The 17910-nt window shown below is 37.7% G+C and overlaps 1 protein-coding gene across 1 annotated transcript in view; it reads right to left on the bottom strand.

The window, feature by feature from the left end:
* BTBD1 (BTB domain containing 1) overlaps positions 1-11803 on the bottom strand; it is a 30052-nt gene extending 18249 nt beyond the window's left edge. The window contains exons 1-2 of the mRNA XM_023496532.2: positions 11167-11803; positions 1101-1257 (exon numbers count right to left, since the gene is read on the bottom strand). Of these exons, the coding sequence (XP_023352300.1) occupies positions 1101-1257; positions 11167-11621 (612 nt within the window). The 5' untranslated portion in view covers positions 11622-11803. The remainder of the gene's footprint in view (positions 1-1100; positions 1258-11166) is intronic.
* Positions 11804-17910: the final 6107 nt, after the last annotated feature.

The following is a 17910-nucleotide window of genomic DNA, read 5'->3' as shown; positions in this document are numbered from 1 at the left end:
AGCCTCTCCTCACTTTGGCTAAAATATTACAATAGTCTCCTAAGTGGTCTTCCTGCTTCAATCTTATCGCTTCTTCAACCCATCCTCCATGTGGCTGCCTAATTGATACTGACATGATCCAACCATGTCAATCCCCTGCTAAAAGCTTCAATGGCTCCCCACTGGTTCTAAGATAACTGACAAATTTTTCTTTGGGTATTTAAATACAGTCTGGTTGCAATCTACTTTCCAGACTTCTATATTTTCCCTTCAAAAATTCTATATTTTAGTCAAACTGGCTCACTTACTGTTTATTTCAACACTACCATGGATTTATGATCTCACCAATATAATTTTTTCCTACAATGTGAAGATCTCAATCATGCCTTCACACCCCATGAAATTCTATGCACATTGTTTCATGAATTCTTAATAAAGTGTCCATACAATGTGTTAAGGGACAACACTTATTTTTCTAGATCTATTAACATTACAAGGGGACTGATGGTCTTAGATGCCCCATCATAGTATGAAGGTAATCTTGTGATCCAGAAGACTATGTAGCAGACCACAAGATCTGGCTGTATCTAAGATCTAACAATCTTAATATCAGACTGGGTCTGTTTTCCAAGGACCAGCTTCATTAAGTAGAAAAAGATTCATCACTAGCAGAATGGTGATGAATACTAAGTAATGAATCCTTTAGACATTGAAATAAGTCAGAAAAATAATTTTTTACCCAAAGTATTATTAACTTGTGATACAACTGAAAATCCCTGAAATCCAAGTATCTTAAGATAAGAGACTGGTATCCAAGACCCAGCAATATCACTTGGACAAATGACTCTCCAAGTTCCACTCTGATGGCTCAATATAGTGGGAAGATTATCTTGAGTAGAGGAAGATTGTGCCAGAAGAACATAAACTCTGAAAGGATTCAACAAGCTAGAAAGCTTTGGATGGTGTATATGATACTGGTGGTATGACTGTCATCAAAAGTATTTTTTCAGTCACAGCATATCACAAAGACATTCTACTCAGTGGCAGAATATCACATCACAGATTTTCAAAATGCTGAATTAGCATGTTAACACAAACTTTATTAAATAAAAATTACTTACCTGAGTGAGAAGCATAAAGGCATTATCTGCCCTAAGATGTTTGGTGAGAAAATCTACACAATGTGCTTCTAAAGCTGGAACTGCATATTTCTTAGCAGTATAAAGAGTTGTCATGACTGTTTCTGGACCAATCTGAACTTCATCTGAATAAAGAAATCTGGAAAAATTTCAAAAAATGAAGAAATTGTCATCAACAGGTCGATTAGAATGATAGGATTTTAAAAACCAGTAATATTTACTCACATGCTTTATACTAGACACGAGCTGACAAAGCTATAAGGAATCAAAAGCCTAATATATTAATGTAGGTAACAAATACTCTTTATCTGCCCCATCTTCAGACCTGCCACCTTGAAACAGTTCTAACATTAGTGGATTAGTGAATTTTCAGACACAGAGAATGTCCAAGCTTAAAAATGGTTAATGATTATTTTATTTAAATCTATCTAAAATGTATTATTCCCTTCTCCATTTTAGTTTTCAGGATATACTATTATTTAAACTTTCATGGATGATTATGGTTTTCACTGAATACTATGGTATTATGAAGTCTCTAGGAGCTATGATGATGGGTAAGACTGTATGTTCATTTATAAGGTCTGTCACATATGTAATGGTGGTGGTATTGTCATCTTTATCATTTAATTTGGTCAGCAAAACAATTCTATAGGCATTTATTAAGCACCTAGGTGTTAGACACTATGGAAAGAATTAAAATGGCATAGTCCTTTCCCTTAAGGAGTCTACAATCTATTAAAATTGTACACAGTAAAGAATATATACATGCATATAATATTTAATAAAAACTAGAAGATAATATTGGATAGAACAAATATCTAAAGAACACAATTAACATATGAGGAGGGAGAAAACACTTGCAGCTGAGGGATTAGGAAAAGTGTGATGGAGAAAGGAGGCAGTCCTTGAGTACAACTTTAAGAGAAGAATTCTGACATGTAGAAATGAGGAGGTACTGGCGTGAATACATTCCTGGTACGTACTGGCCTGTGCAAATGCAAAGAATTGGGAGTCTGCAATTTTGAGTCTCATGAACACCTAGCAGTCTGCCAGGCTGAGTATAAGAATGTATAAAGAACAGAGTGAAAGAAATAAGAACTGAAAAGGTAATTTGATTTTGTTGGGGGGGGGGGGGGAGCAGAGAAATAGGGTGAGTGACAAAACTAGTGACAGTACTGTCCAAAAAAATGTTAAAAGTATCATTGAAGCTTTTTTTTAAAAAAACGTACCAAAAGAAATATAGGTCTAAGAAAATAAGACAAGTAGGATAGCTTGTAAAGTAACATGTAATTTATGAACTAACATTTTTTAAAAAATAAGTTGTTCAAAATAGAACATGGTTTCACATACAATCCTCTTTTTATATTCTATTTTGCATATGGAAAATTTTTTTGGCATTATATAAATCCAGAATTTTTAAAATGAGAGAAAAATGTAATTTGGAGCTAACCTGTGGCAAGCCTTAAATATCAAGTTAAGGAGTTTTTATTTTATCTTCCAAGCAATGGAGAAATGGATGCTAAAGTTTTCTCTATATGGAGAATGATATGGCATAATATTATCTCATCTGTAAATGAAAGTAATATATTATTGTAATAGCACCTACACTTCACAAGAGTTACTGTAGGGATCAAATAAAGCCTGGCTTAGAATTGTGCACTTAATAGTTGTATGACCTGAACCATAATTTCCTTAGCTGTAAAATGGAGACATTTTTCATTCATGTTATAGTGACCTAACACAGTGCCTTCTTGTACATAATTGATGTTTAATAAATGCTTACTGAATTGAAAATGTGAGTTAGAAAGGGAATGATTAATGGAGCAAGGTCCTAGAGGAAAATGAAGGGTTCAAGGGGTTACTTAGCTTTGAAAGAGAAAAGACCACTTTCTGAAACCAGAAATGAGAGAATGGGTGAGGACATACAAAGATCTAAAGGCACAGAACTGAGGAATTTATGTCAGATACCTCCTATTCCTGGAAGGCACTTCCATTCTCACCTCTTATCTTTAAAAATATGTAGCTTCTCTCCAGGCTCAGCTCAGGGCCCAAATACTAAAAATTTTTTCCTGATGCCTTCCAGTTGTCAGTGCTCTATTCCTTTAAAATTATCTTATAGTTAAGTAATTGTATATATTTGTACGAAAGTTCCTTTAAGACAAGCACTGTTTCATTTTATCTTTGTTACCAAACAGTAAAAAGAGCACTGGTCCTAGAGCCAGATGAACTAGACTCAAATGCTATTTCTGAGGCTTATCACCTGTGCCACCTTGGGCAAAGTCATTTACTCTCCCCAGGCCTCTGTTTCCTCATCTGTAAAATAAGGGTTGGGCTCAAAAAGTCCCTTCTAGTTTTAAATCTATGATACTATGGTTTCCCAGTGCAAAGCCTTATAGTAGTAGTAGTAGTGCAGAACCTCTCACTGATAGACTCTTTCCTCTCCCCTTTACCTCCTTTATACCATCAGTTGCCAACTCTTATCACTCATATCGCCCAAATCTCTTTCATTTTTACTCCTCTATACTTACAGAACATTACCCTATTTTTAGCTCTTCTTTCCCACCTGAATTATTTCAACAACCTCTAACTGGTGTCTAGGCTCTCTTCCCTCAAATACAGTAGCCAAAGAGAAAGTCCCAAAACACATTTCATGTATAACCTTGCCATTCCCCTTCTTCAATAATTCCCTATTATAGGGATAAAATCTAAGACAAAATCCAAATTCCTTTTGGAGGCACTTCAATCTCTTCACAATCTAACTAAATCTTTCAACTCCAGAAATTTCCACATGCCAGATAAACTGGCCTCCTTATTCGCTATTCCCCATACAAAATATTTCATTTCCCAAGTGCTGCCTAGTTCCTTTCCTTATCTCCTTTCCTCTGTCCCCCTTCCCCTTTTCTCTCCTCTCTACTTCTGTTTTTAGAATCCCTAGATCTCTTTTAGGCACACTTCAAGTTTTACATGAGGCCTTTCCTGACACCCCCTCATTAATGTTCTTCTAAGTTACTTACAGAAACATTTTACTGTGTAAAAAATCAACAAGAAAAACCACTTTTTCTTTTCAAATGCCCAAGTTTAAAAATGTTTAATGATTATTTTTATTTAAATCTATCTAAAATGCATTATTCCCTTCTCCATTTTAGTTATCAGGATATACTATTATGTAAACTTTCATGGATGACTACTGTTATCACTGAATACTATGGAACTATGAAGTCTCTAGGATCTATAATGATGGGTAAAACTGCATGTCCATTTATAAGGTCTGTTCACATATGTAAAGAAAGTGGTGTTGTCATCTCTTATAATGTTCTTAAACCACTAAAGTGTTTGTAGCACTGAGTAGTACCTAAGTTATGAGGTGTTTTATATACCTTGAATACAGCCCAACTTATTTGAAAATCCTGAACTGACGTGTACTACAATTCATCTTAAGCCCCAGATAAATGAATTCATTATAGATGAAAATGCAATTCAGTGTGTTTATTATATTGGTATTATATTGATACCTTTTTCCTCTCACTTACATTTGTCCATATCCTTCCATATTCCTTGAGTCATTCCTTACAATAAATAAGAGATCAAAAAATTTCACATCACTAACCAGCACATCAACTAAATCTGACATCTGATAACATTCCCACTCCCATCATAAAAAGATCTTAAAATTCTTCATTCAATAAACACTTGTTAAAGGCCTACAACGTGTAAGGCACTGTTCTAAGAGATGGTGATACAAAAATGGCAAAAGACAATAAATTTCTTCTTAGGGCCAAGCTGGGTCATTATGATTTCAATGGCATTCAATTTCCATTTATTCTTTCCATGTAGATTCCTAAGACTCACTGTGTATATATTTTTTGGCTTAGCCTATTTCACTTTTTATCAGTTCATGTAAGACTTCCCATTGTTCTTTTGTACTGGCCACAATATTTATTACAACACAGTAATATTCTATTACATTCATATTCCATTTTCCAACCGATGGGCATCTTTGTTTCTACTACTTTGCTGCTACTACTACTACTACAGCATATCCTAAACCTTCTTGTCTACTCAGGCCTCCCAACATGATCCTTCTGACCTTAGTTGTTCCATACTTCTTTCTCCTTTATACTATTCTGATTGATCCTTCTCACCATTAATAATCCTCATTTACTCTCTTTCTATTGGCAACTTTTCTGTAATCCATTCACAAATAAAACCAAGTTTCTTCCTTCCTAGGAGGAAAAAAACCCACACTAGATTGTCCTGTGTTTTCAAGCTATTATTCTAGATAGCTCAACCTTTTCACAGCTAAAATCCTAGTCTAAACCAGTGCAAATGACTGTGAGAGTGGAGAAAGAGATAGATGCAAAAGGCAGCACAGTAGCAGAAACAAGAAGACATGGCAACTGATGAAACACCAACAGTAAAGGAGAAGAGGAGAGAATGACTCCACAGTTCCAAACCAGAGTGACTGAAAGGGTGATGGTGGTATTTGACAAAAATAGGGAAGTTAGGAAGAGAAGAAAGGTTGAGGGCAAAAGAGTAAGCTTTTAGACATGCTGAGTTCTGAATAATTTAACTTGTTTGGATTTGTTCTTGATAAATTTATTTCAATCAAAGATTTGATTTTCCAATTTGAATTACCTTAAATTTTGAAGTTTTCTAAGTTTTTTTTAAATAATAACTTTTTATTTTTTTCAAAATACATGCAAAAATAGTTTTCAGCATTTACTCTTGCAAAACCTTATGTTCCAAATTTTTCTTCCTTACTCCCCTAAACAGCAAGTAATCCAATATATGTTAAACATGTGCAATTCTTCTAAACATTTTCACATTTATTATGCTGCACAAGAAAAATCAGATCAAAAGGGGGAAAAAAAGAGAAAGAAAAAAAAAAACAAGTAAGCAAACAACAAAAAAGGGTAAAAAAAAAAAATACTCTGCTATAAGCCACATTGAGTTGCTATAGTCCCTCTCTGGATGCAGACGGCTCTTTCCATCACAAGTCTATTGGATTTGACTATAATCATCTCACTGTTGATAAGAACCAAGTCCATCAGAGCTGATCTTCGTATAATCTTCTTGTTTCTGTGTACAATGATCTCCTGGTTCTGCTCACTTCAGTTAGCATCAACTCATGTTAAGTCGCTCCAGGCCTCTCTGAAATCATCCTGCCAATCATTTTTTATAGAACAATAGTATTCTATAACATTCATATATCATAACTTACTCAACCATTCCTCAACTGATGAGAATCCACTCAGTTTCCACTTCCTTGCCACCACAAAAAGAGCTGCTACAAACATTTTTGCACATGTGGATCTTTTCCCTTTTTTATGACTTCTTTGGGATACAAACCCAGTAGAGACACTGCTGGGCATAGTTCCAAATTGCTCTCCAGAATTGTTTGATCAGTTCACAACTCCACCAACAATGTATTGTTCCCACATCCTCTCCAATATTTATCATTATCTTTTCCTGTCCTCTTAGGCAATCTGAGATGTGTAAAGTAAATAACTTGTTAAATCAGTCATCTCTCTACTTCTTAAAACAAGGTCAAAATTAATATAGTGATACAAAAAAAGAATAAAAATCATAAAAAGATGTCATATAATTGAAATCACTCAATTCTAACTTAATCAAATTACTGATGATGAAAAAGGAAATAAAGATGAGGGAAAAAACAATGAAATCTAGAGAAATCATACAAAAGTTAAACCAAAATAAATCAATTGCACTAATAAGGAGAACAAGAGACTCAAAAAAGGTTCTTAATCAGTAAATATCTGACTTTCTATGCAAAAGAGAAGAAATGGCATGAAAATCAGTAACCAAAATTTTGATAGTTCAGAGTAGTTGTTTCAAACTCAAATAGAAAGAGATTCCTGCTGGTAGTATAATCAACATTGTTTTATTGGGTTTTAAAATTTATTTTCTTAAACATTTCCCCATTACATTTTAATCTCATTCCATCACTAGGGAATTTTGGTGCCTATGGGGGATGGGCATTCACCCACTGTGAGTCTGACACTTTTGATTTAGACTATAAATAAACTATTTTGTAACAACTGTCATAGAGAACTCTATTGGAAAATGAGGAGTAATAGACTCACAGAATATACAAAAGCAGTGGATAGTAAAAGTACTATATAAAAAACTTGGTGAGAGACCCTATTAAGCAAAATCATTTCAAGGATACTTAGGAATGAAGGATGCAGGAGAGAATAAACATTTATATGCTGCCTATTATATGCCTAGCAGAGGGCTAATCACCTTACAAAAGATTATTTCATTTAATCCTCATAATAATTTGACTAAGGAGTTTCAATTATTATCTCCATTTTACAAATTGAGGAACTGAAGCAAATAGAGGTTAAAATGACTTGCCCAGGATCACAAACCTAAAGTCTGAGGCTAGATTTAAACTAAGGTTTTCCTGACTCCTTCACATTTAAAACTAAAAATTACATATTCTGAACTAATACTTTCAAAATGCAGTTTAGAAAATACATTCTCATTTATTTTTTAAAGATTTTTTTGATGCCCTTGTATTTATAGCATAATTCTTTTACCTCCCTTTCCATTGAGCCCATTCTTTTAACAGAAAAAAAAGCTTAAAAAAAAAAAAACCTAAACAATCAGCAATCCACATTTGAAAATTTATGCAACTTATGTATTCTCAAAGGAGAAAGGAATATTTCATCATCTGGTCTTCAGGGTCAAGATATAATTAATCACACTTAAGCAGTCAATGAGAGTTCTTTTACTTTGTTACTGCTGTTACTATTTTATTCTGTTCTCTGATTATGTTTACTTCATGAAACATCAGTTCACACAATGTAATCCCATACATTTATTTTCTCAATTCCCCATATTTGTTGTTTGTTATTGTATCACATTCTGTATTATATTACAATATATATTATTACATTCACATACTTCAATTTGTCCAACCATTACACTATTAATGGCTACCTACTTGATTTTGTGTTCAGTTTTTTTGCTACCACAAAAAGTACCTCATTGGCCACTTTAAGTCACAAATAATGTACAAGTTTGAAAGAAAAAGGGGAGATAAAAAGAACAATTTATCAACAAGATCTGTTCTGTCCTCAAATCCAAATGACTAAAACTTTTACCAACACCCCACCATATCATCTATCTGCCTCAAAAAGAGACAGAAACAAGTATAGGCCTAGTCCCACCACCACAAATTAGCTGTATGATCTTAAATAAGGCCTCTCATCTCTCTTGGATTCATTATAGATAATATGGCTAAAACACAAATATCAAGACACTTCTTTAACAAACAAAAAACTGAAGAATCAGAGATAAAAAAGCAGCCATTAAAAAAAAAACTCAATACTATATAGTCATAGAAAAATGAGTATTAAAGACACTATTACTTTAAACATATAATTTAACATATTTAACATGTATTGGACTACCTGCCATCTAGGTGAGGGTGTGGGGGGAAAGGAGGGGAAAAGTTGGAACAGAAGCTTTTGCAAGGGTCAATGTTGAAAAATTACACAAAGTGCACAAAATATTCATGCTAAATTATTAAATAATTAGAATTCAGTTAAATGCTGCATGCTATAATGTTTATTCTGAACACATGAGAAAAAGATACTATCTTACTACATAGCACTAAAAAAATCACCAATAGCACAAAAACTATGACACCTAATTGAAAATATTAGCTGCAGGAGGCAGCTATGTGGCACAATGGATAGATCACCAGCCCTGAAGTCAGGAGGATCTAAATTAAAATCTGATCTCAGACACTTAACACCTCTTAGCTGTATGACCCTGGGTAAGCCATTTAATCCCAAGTGCCTCAAAGAAAATATTAGTTGCTACAATCCAACAAATATGAGTTTTCCATTCATTGACTGCACTGACAAAAACATAATATGGTTGAAGAATATGGACAACTAAATCAATGAGTCAATCGATTCAAACAATTGATGTGTAGGCAGTAAGAATAGATTAAAAAAGTAAAGTATCAAAACCAAATTAACCCACTCCAGTACAGACTGCAAATGAGAACATTACAAAAGTTAGAATAGGATGTGAATTAAAACCTGAATATACTCAATCAATTAAAGAAAGATGCTTAAACTTAATAGCTACCAAACCAATTTAGAAGGTGACTCTGGACTAATCAATTACAAAGCAATACCAATTATATTCAAATACAACACTCACCTCACCTAGGTAAACAACTAGATAGTACATACAAACCAACACTCTGAACAAGTACAGCATTCATATGTGAAAACAATTCATCAAGGCAAATGTTCATAAAACTAAAACCAAATTGGAGAGATGAATACTCAAATACCAGACCAACTTTAAGTAAAATAGTAATATATATTACATTGTTCTGGAAAGGAAACTTAGTAATGGAAGGAAAAGAAATTTCCAGGCCAGAATAGTTACATTCTAGCAACAAAAACTGATAATACAAATTTCTGGAAATATTTCCCAAGGGAAACTGGAAAATTCTTTATCCTTGGTATAAATGGAAAAAAAAAGTGCCAGAAATAATGTATTACAATGTGATGGGACTCTGAATTAATATTATGTCAAAATAAAGATACTTTATCATAAATATGTGAAATGGCAATAAAATGTGAAGACAAATCTATGTTTTCTATTTATACATATGTTTTGATTTATGGGAGATCAGGGAATTCCAAAGTATTCTTTCTCACAAAGTATTAGTTGCTTCAGTTTCCTTGGGATTAAATAATCTCTATTATTTTGAGTTCTAAAAAAAAAGAATTCTATGAAATTTTAAGTTTCACCCAAACTGAGAAATTTCATCCTCAAAATTATACTGATTCTGAAACTTGGGATAGTACATGTTGATATCATGTAATGAGTACTTAAAACATTAGTCAAATTTACTCATTTTATAGGCTTTAAACTCCTAATAATTAAACCATTATAGATATTTTAAATCAGAGATATAAAACTTGAAAATCTCATTGAAGAAAAATGTCCCAACTTTTTCAATTCAGTATTTATTCATCAACAAATTTAAACAATTTATCCTCTTAAATTAAACAGTACTAAGATAGAGTAGTATTTTATTTTCCTGAAATTTAAAAATTAGTCAAACTTTTTTCAGGATAAAATTAAGAAATTAATTAATTGTTATTCAAGAGGTATACTGGAGGTTAAAGGGCAGGGGTTCAAATGCCAAATTTATTTTACTTGTTTACTGTAACTTTAGTCACTTTACCCAAGCCTTAGGTACTTCACTTGTAACATGAGGATACTGTGCTGTTATTTATAAGGTTCCTTCTAATTCCAAATTCTTTGATCAGATAATCTCACAATTAATTTCTAAATTACAAAGAAAAAAAATGCAACTATCACATTTATTCTTTTGCCATAACCTCTTCAAAGTTATCTTTCGAAGCTGAAAACATTTCTCATCCTGATTTAATTCCACTTAATGGTGCATAATAGCAACAATCATCGGAATTACAATAGAGGTAATGCGTTTTAAAGACTTTTAAGAAAGGGAAAGGGAAACAGTATTTTAGCCGTCAATGTTATGGGGGCTACGTTTCCCCCAGTCAGATCATATGTTCTCTATGTAGATCCGTTTGCGTGTTTCCTCCCCCATTGGAGTGTAAGCTCCTTGAAGGCAAAGGCTCTTTAGCCTCTTGTTGCATTCCCAGAATTTAGCACAAGGGATAAATACGTGGCAAAGCTAAACGACTGAATAATCAGAAATCACCAGCCAAGAGCCAAAAAACGTTAAGAAGAGCGGGAAGGGCCGGGTCACCTTGGCAGCCTACGGACCGTAGTCGCTCCCCGACCTTGACCGGAGGCGCGGGCCGGGGGCTGCCCAGGGCAGATTCATTTTCCAACTCAGAACACCGGGCTCACCCCCACTACCGCGGGAAAGTGTCAGAGGTTCTCTAGAACCCCGCCAGACGCAATCCCGACGGGCCCTCGGGGCAAACTTTCTCCTCCCGTGCCAACCACCGCCCCAGGCCGCGGCTCCTTCCGGCCGGCGGGGCCGGGTTTCTCTCACCTCAGCAGCGCCAAGAAGGCGGCGGGCTCCACGTCCGGCAGCTCAATTTCGGCCGAGGTGGTGGCCATGCCGCCGTTGAACATAGCGTCGAAGACCGCGCTGCCGGCAGCCAGCACGAAGCGATGGGCGGGGATGCGCTGGGGGCCCCCGGCGGCCGCGGCCCCGGCGCCCCCGCGGCCCTTGCCCAACACGAAGCGCACGTCGCTCAGGAGCTCCGTGTTGAAGAGGAAGGCGAAGCGCTCCTTGAGCGACGCCTTGGTGGCCTGCCAGTTGTACAGCGGCTCCCGCTGCAGGGCTACCGGCGCGGCCGGCCCCTGAGGCGAGAGCGGCGGCGGCGGAGGGGGCGGAGGCGGGGGCGGCGGCGCCAGAGGCGGCTGTGCCGAGGCCCCGGCGCCCCGATCGGCCTCCGGACCCAGGAGAGAGTCCCCCGGAGCTGGGGCCCCAATTCCGGCCATGCCCTAACCGCCGCTAGTCCCCACGGAGCGCGCTCCCCGCAACAGCTTAACAGGCGGTCCAGGCCCCGGCTGCCATTTCCTTCCCCGGCCCGCTTGGGCCCAGTCCCGGGCCCAGGCCGCGGCTGTGAGGAGCCTCCCTCTCGCTGCCGGTTCCGTTGCGTTTGCTTCCGAACCTTCCGGGAAAGTGCCACTTCCGGCCGCTACCCACGGGAGGTGGGCGGGGCGCCCACGCACGCGCCCCCGAGCCAGACCAGCGGAGGGGCGGGGGAGGGGAAAGGAGGAGGGCGGTGCGAGCACCTAGAGCACTCTAGGTGATGCTGAGGGGCGCCCCTGGCCCTGCGGGGGGGGGGGGGGGGGGGGGGGGGGGGGCGGGGGGGGGCGGGGGGGGCGGGGGGGGGGGGGCGGGGGGGGGGGGGGGGGGGGGGGGGGGGGGGGGCGTGGCTGGGGTCAAACCCCGAGTGGGGAGGAGGCGCACCACACACCCCCTTACGTTATCATCTGCCTGCGCCCACTTGGAAAACCTGGTGCAAAGGCGGGTGCCAGTCGGCTAGCGTGGGCTCATCTCCCCTCAGTGAGCAGATATAATGGGGCCGGGGGCCGGGGGCCGGGGGCCGGGGCCGGGGCGGCCGCTGCTATGACGCGGGAGAAGTCTGCCCGAGGTGGTCTCTTCCGAGAGAGTGACCGCCCCGGTGCCGCACCATCCAAACCTGCGTCCGTGACTGACAGGGAAAGAAACGCGGCTATGGCTATTGAGTCCCCTCACCGCTGCCCGCCTCAGTTTCCTCACCTGTAGAAGGGTCGCATTTACCTCCCGCGGACATTGTGAGCATCTCACGAGATAGGCAAAGGGCTCTGCAGACGTTTTAAAGCAGTTTTCGCAATGCTAGCGATTCCTAGGAAGGTTCTAATAAATAATTGATTTTAAGCCGTTGCCGATGGCCATCTGTTTGATATGTTTGGAAATCACCACCCCAGTGAAGTCTTCTCCTTCCGAGAAAAAAATAAATCTCTAATTATGGTCTTTCAGTCTTTTATGCCAAGATCTTTTGGGGCAGGGAAATGTGTGCCTCTCTCCCATAAGGCAGGAAGGCCGCTGTCCTTGGGACCAGCTCCACAGCTTCCTGGCTGTGTGACCTTGAACAGGACAACCAACCTTAGGGAGATTTCCTATAAAATGGAAGAATAATATTTACACACAATCACACAAGGTTGCTTCTTTGATCTGATGAAACTGTTCCCTCCAAGGTCACCAAAGATCTTTTTATTCTCTGTCCTCAATGTCCTAGTCCTTCCTGTTAGACATTTTTAACTCCTCTAGACAGTTAAAGTTTTCCTGAGATTACTCATCATTTTTCAGAAAAAAAAACTGCTCCAGCCAAAATGGGCCCTGTCTCCCCAAAATCCCAAAACCCTGTATGCTTGGAATTCCCCTTTCCCCAATGATCTTTGCTCGTCCTTTAATGCACCTTCTCCATGAAACTTTTCCTGGTTCCCAGTTTGACATTCCCCACTTCATATGGCATTGTACACAATGTAAATTATATGCATTTATTTTCCTGTTTGCTGTATGTTCCAAGAAGGCTAAAAATCTGCCTTAATATCTTCCACAGTTCTTAGAACCAAGGTCTATATACAGTAGATCTGTTGAATTGAATTAGCTTCCCTTTAATTAATGGCTTTTCCCTTGGCTTCCAAGACACTACTACCTCCTCATTTCCTTCCTTTTCACTCTTTTTTTGTGAGTTAATTTTTTTCCCCCTTCTTCCAGGATATGGATATTCCCTCCAGTGATCAGTTTTTATATTTCAATATACCCTTATTCAGAGGGAGAATTGCAATTACCTCTATGCAGATTACTTTTGATATATAAAATATCATATACATCATGTATGTAATTTTGTGTACATACATGTATGTATTATATATCAGGATCTTATATCTATATTGTATGTACTGCAAATATTAGAAGATATATAATTATAGGCCTATAGAAAATGAAGAATGGAACTTAGGGGATGTGTGTATATGTGTGTATGTGTGTGTACACAAAGATTGTTGTTATTGTTTGCCCTTCATTCTGGGCAATGACCATGACATCAGGGAGATGATGCCATGACATACAAGTGAATTGGATTTGCATAAGAGGAGCCTCAGTTTCTCCTTCAGAACCTTCTGGGTCCAGGAGCAAGATTGAGATCAGGAGGACTAGAGATGGCCCTGGATAAAGTGGAAGAGCTTGGCCTTTTTAAGGTAAGGTCTTTACCAGATCTCAGTAACTGCGGCAAACACTCATTCAGTGATTAAAGCTAGGTAAGAAAGAAATGAAGCCAAGGACTTTTTTGTCCTTGTGTGTGTGTGTGTGTGTGTGTGTGTGTGTCCCCTAAACTCCATTCTTCATTTTCAGTGTCTAGCCTCTTAAAATTAACAAGCACCAAATTAAAAATCAATAGCATTCCCAAAAAATCTATGCCCTTCCTCAACTTGACTGTTTCTGTTGATAGTACTATCTTTTTGGTTCTTCCTCATTTCACTTTTCACATTCAATCAATTGCAAACATTTATCCAAAATATATGAATTATATTTCAAAAATATCTCTCCATTCACATCATCCTAATTCAGGCCCTCATTACTTCTTACAGAATGACAGCCTCCACATTGGTCTTTCCCTTCTTCTTTTATCTCCTACCTTCAATCCAATTCTCACAAAGCTGCCAAAATAATATTCTTGATGAAGAATATATTCTCAAAAAAACTAAATAATCCCACTTTTTAAAAAAACTCCAAACCTTCAATACCTTCTCATTGTTGATATGATAAAGTGTAAATCACTTAGCTGTCATCTGAAATGCTCCAAAATCTATCTCCAGCCTATCTTTGTAGCCTTTCTTCACATTACTAATTTTTTCAAACTCTGTTTTCTAATCAAATTAGTCCACAATTTGGACAGATAAGTTGTCCCCAGAGTGCTGATAGGCCAGGTAGGAAGAGTCAATAGATGTTCATACCACTGAGCTGGGAGTCATCAACTACAGTCCTTCCAGTAAGATGGAAGATCACCAATCCTTACCATCTGCCCTGCCACTTTGTCCTAAAGTCCATTGAGTCTTATACTCTATCCTGCTTTTGAGCACTCTCCAAATCCCCAAGCAATGTCATCTTAACCTGCCAGTGTAACCTTAGGACTTTTGCCTCCTCCTTGCAGCTGGGACTCTTGCATCTGCTGTCTCCCCATCTTAGAAGATGAGCTCCTTGAGAAAACTGCCTCTTTTTCATAGTTGTATCCCCAGCACTTAGTACAATGCATAAATTTACTACTTAATTATTTGGATTCCCAGCGCTTAGTATAATGCTTATATTTACTACTTAAATGTTTTCATTTACTTACTCATTCATTTGTTTCATCATCCTGACCTTTCCCCATTCCACACAGCCCTCCAAGGTTGGAAGACAATCTCCCTATGTCTCTCTGCCTAATTTAAATCATTCCCTTCTAGCACCACCAAGCTCAGGAGCCATATCTTACCTTTCTAGTCTTCTCACACTCTTCCTCTTCACACAGTCTTCCATCCAGAAACAGTGGCCATCTTGTTCCTCAGATACAACATCCTCAGATGTAACACTAAGCTTTTTCACTGGCTGGTCCCCATGCCTAGAATAGTTTCTTTCCTCATCTCCACCTCCTAGCTTCCAGGCTTCCTTCATGTCTCAGCTCAAATTCCACTTTCTACAAGAGGCCTTTTACCTCCTCATGTTCCATACTGTCCCTTCCCCCACCTCCAAGCCTTTGGTGCCTTCCTCAGAAATGACCTTACATTTGCACGTGTGTGTGTGTGTGTGTGTGTGTGTATAGGGTACACACACACACATATACATATATATATATATATATATATATATATATATATGTAGTTTTTCATTGTCTGTGCCATTAGAATGTGAGCTCCTTGAGAGCAAGGACTGGGTTTTTGTCATTCTTTGAATGCCCAATGCTTAGCATGGTGTCTGGCACATAGTAAATATTTAATAAATGCTTATTGACTGATGGGCTTCTCTAAGAATTTTTTTTCTGATATCCTTAGCAGAAAATGATCTCTCCCCTTCTCAAATTTTCTCTTAACTTTTGTCTATATCAGTGGAGTCAAACTCAAATAGAAATAAGGGGAAGGGAATACTAATCTGTCAGAAAGATCTCTGTAGGCTGCTTATTAACAGTTCTAAGTAATATTAACCTATTTAATTTTATTTTTTATTTATTTTGTTAAATATTTCCTAGTTATATTTTAATCCATGACTGTGAGTTTGATACCTTCAGTCTAGACCTCTTCTTCCTCCCTCCCTTTCCTTTCTCATTACATTCTACCTTGAATTATGGTTATTTTAGTACAGATCTTATGCATGCTAAGAATATTGGTTCCTTGACAGCAAGGACCATGTTGTTTTTCAAATTTGTATATTCTGCTCCTGGTAGTGCCTTGTACCTAGCAGATGCTAAATTGCTTGTTGAATTGGATTGTTAAATCTATTATATCATTAATGCTGATATTCTTACTATTTATTCATTCTTCAACCTTTTCCTGAGATTTTGACCTGTAAGATTCCTGCCCATGAATGTTTTCCAATAAATTTACAGAAGATCTATCCCTAACACTAAAGACCCTCCTTTTATCTTTTACTATTTGGGGGAAGTCAGTGTATATTTCTGGCTGTCCATTTATTGCAAGCTTGCCGATCCCTGCGAACTATAATTCTCAAAGTTTTATATAAGTGTGAGCCATTATTATCACCCAGGCTTCTCAAATAACATCAAGACAATTTGTCCTTTGAATAAGGTCTGGACTTAGTGAGAACACATGTTAATAGGCAGAAAATAACACTTGTGTGCTCTGTCATGCAAGTAAATAGCCTGTTTCAATTTAGATTCAAAAAGCTCATGACAGAATTAATGATTTAAAAATCCAAGTCACTCTCAGAAAATTGACCTATCCACATGCTTCCTTTTGATATCTGTATTTCTTTGACTTGCCTGACACATTACTTCTGGTTCTGCTTCTTTTAACACTTCTCTGTCTTTTTTATTAACTATTTCACATTTCAATAAACATTTATTAAGTATCTAGGTACTGAAGATAAAGAGACAAAAAAGAAATAATTCCTTAGTAGCTATGATGCTTGAGAAACAGCCTGAAGAAAAAGCATTGAAATTGGAGTTAGAAGACCACAGTTTTGCTCTGGGTTATCCCAGCAATTAGCCATGTAATTCTGTACAAATCACTCCTCTCATTTTCCTCATCTGTAAAAACACAGAGATTGGACTAGATATGAGATTCTTAACCTGGGGCTAGATATAAGGTTCTTAACCATGGGACTTTTTTCCCTTTAAATATTTAGATAACTATTTCAATACAATTAATTTTCTTTGTAACCCTTGGGTACTTCATTTCATCTGAAAAACATAATTTTGAGAAGGAGTCTTTGAGCTTCACCAGACTTCCAAAGAGGTCCATGACACAAAGTTAAGAACTCCTCAACAATATGAATAATAATTTAAATTCTAATAATAATCTAAAATAAGAACTCTAATAATTATCAACACTAAAATAATTTTTAGCCAAAACAACATTGACATTATTCTTTAAGATTTATAAAGTTTTTAGATCTAAGTGCTAATCTAAGTAATCTAATATTTAGATCTAAGTACTAATGTCTTTTGAGCAAACAAAGAGCCCACGTGCACAGTTGAAAAATATGGCTCCTTTTGCCCCCTGCTGGATTTTTGCATCAAGTGTTACAGCAAAAGAAACCTGTCATTATCACAGATGCAATTTATTTGTCATACATTCTTTGTTGGCATGTCATGCTGTTTGGAAGCCAGCCTGAAGAAATAATATATGTCACCCTGTGTACTAGTTTTATAATTAGAACAGATGTGAGGTCAAATCAGAACAGGACATTTAAGCAAAGAAAATTTTGAAAGAAGCCGGGGAAAATAGAACTGATGGGGAGAAACAAGGAGGCCGAGAGGTATTTGAAGGCGTCTTTTGACATGAAGAGGAGGAGACATTGAAAGAAAATTTAACAGACAATTTTTTGGTCCTTGGGACTGGAATATTGCAAGGAGTATAGAGAAGTTCAGCTGCTATTGGATAGCCCTCTATGTGAAAGGGTGAATAATTGTAGTTAAAAATAGAAACTAAGGTCATGAAGCTAAAGAAAAGAAGGAGCTACATGCTCTCATGCCTAGAGCAGACTGAAAAGCAAGTGAAAAATTATCCTTCCTTTTGTAAGGAA

The sequence above is a fragment of the Sarcophilus harrisii genome, chromosome 2 (genome assembly GCF_902635505.1).
Source record: "Sarcophilus harrisii chromosome 2, mSarHar1.11, whole genome shotgun sequence".
Taxonomy (NCBI): Eukaryota; Metazoa; Chordata; class Mammalia; order Dasyuromorphia; family Dasyuridae; genus Sarcophilus; species Sarcophilus harrisii.
The sequence above is the reverse complement of the archived record's forward strand: the minus strand, read 5'-3'. Positions and strand labels throughout refer to the sequence as shown.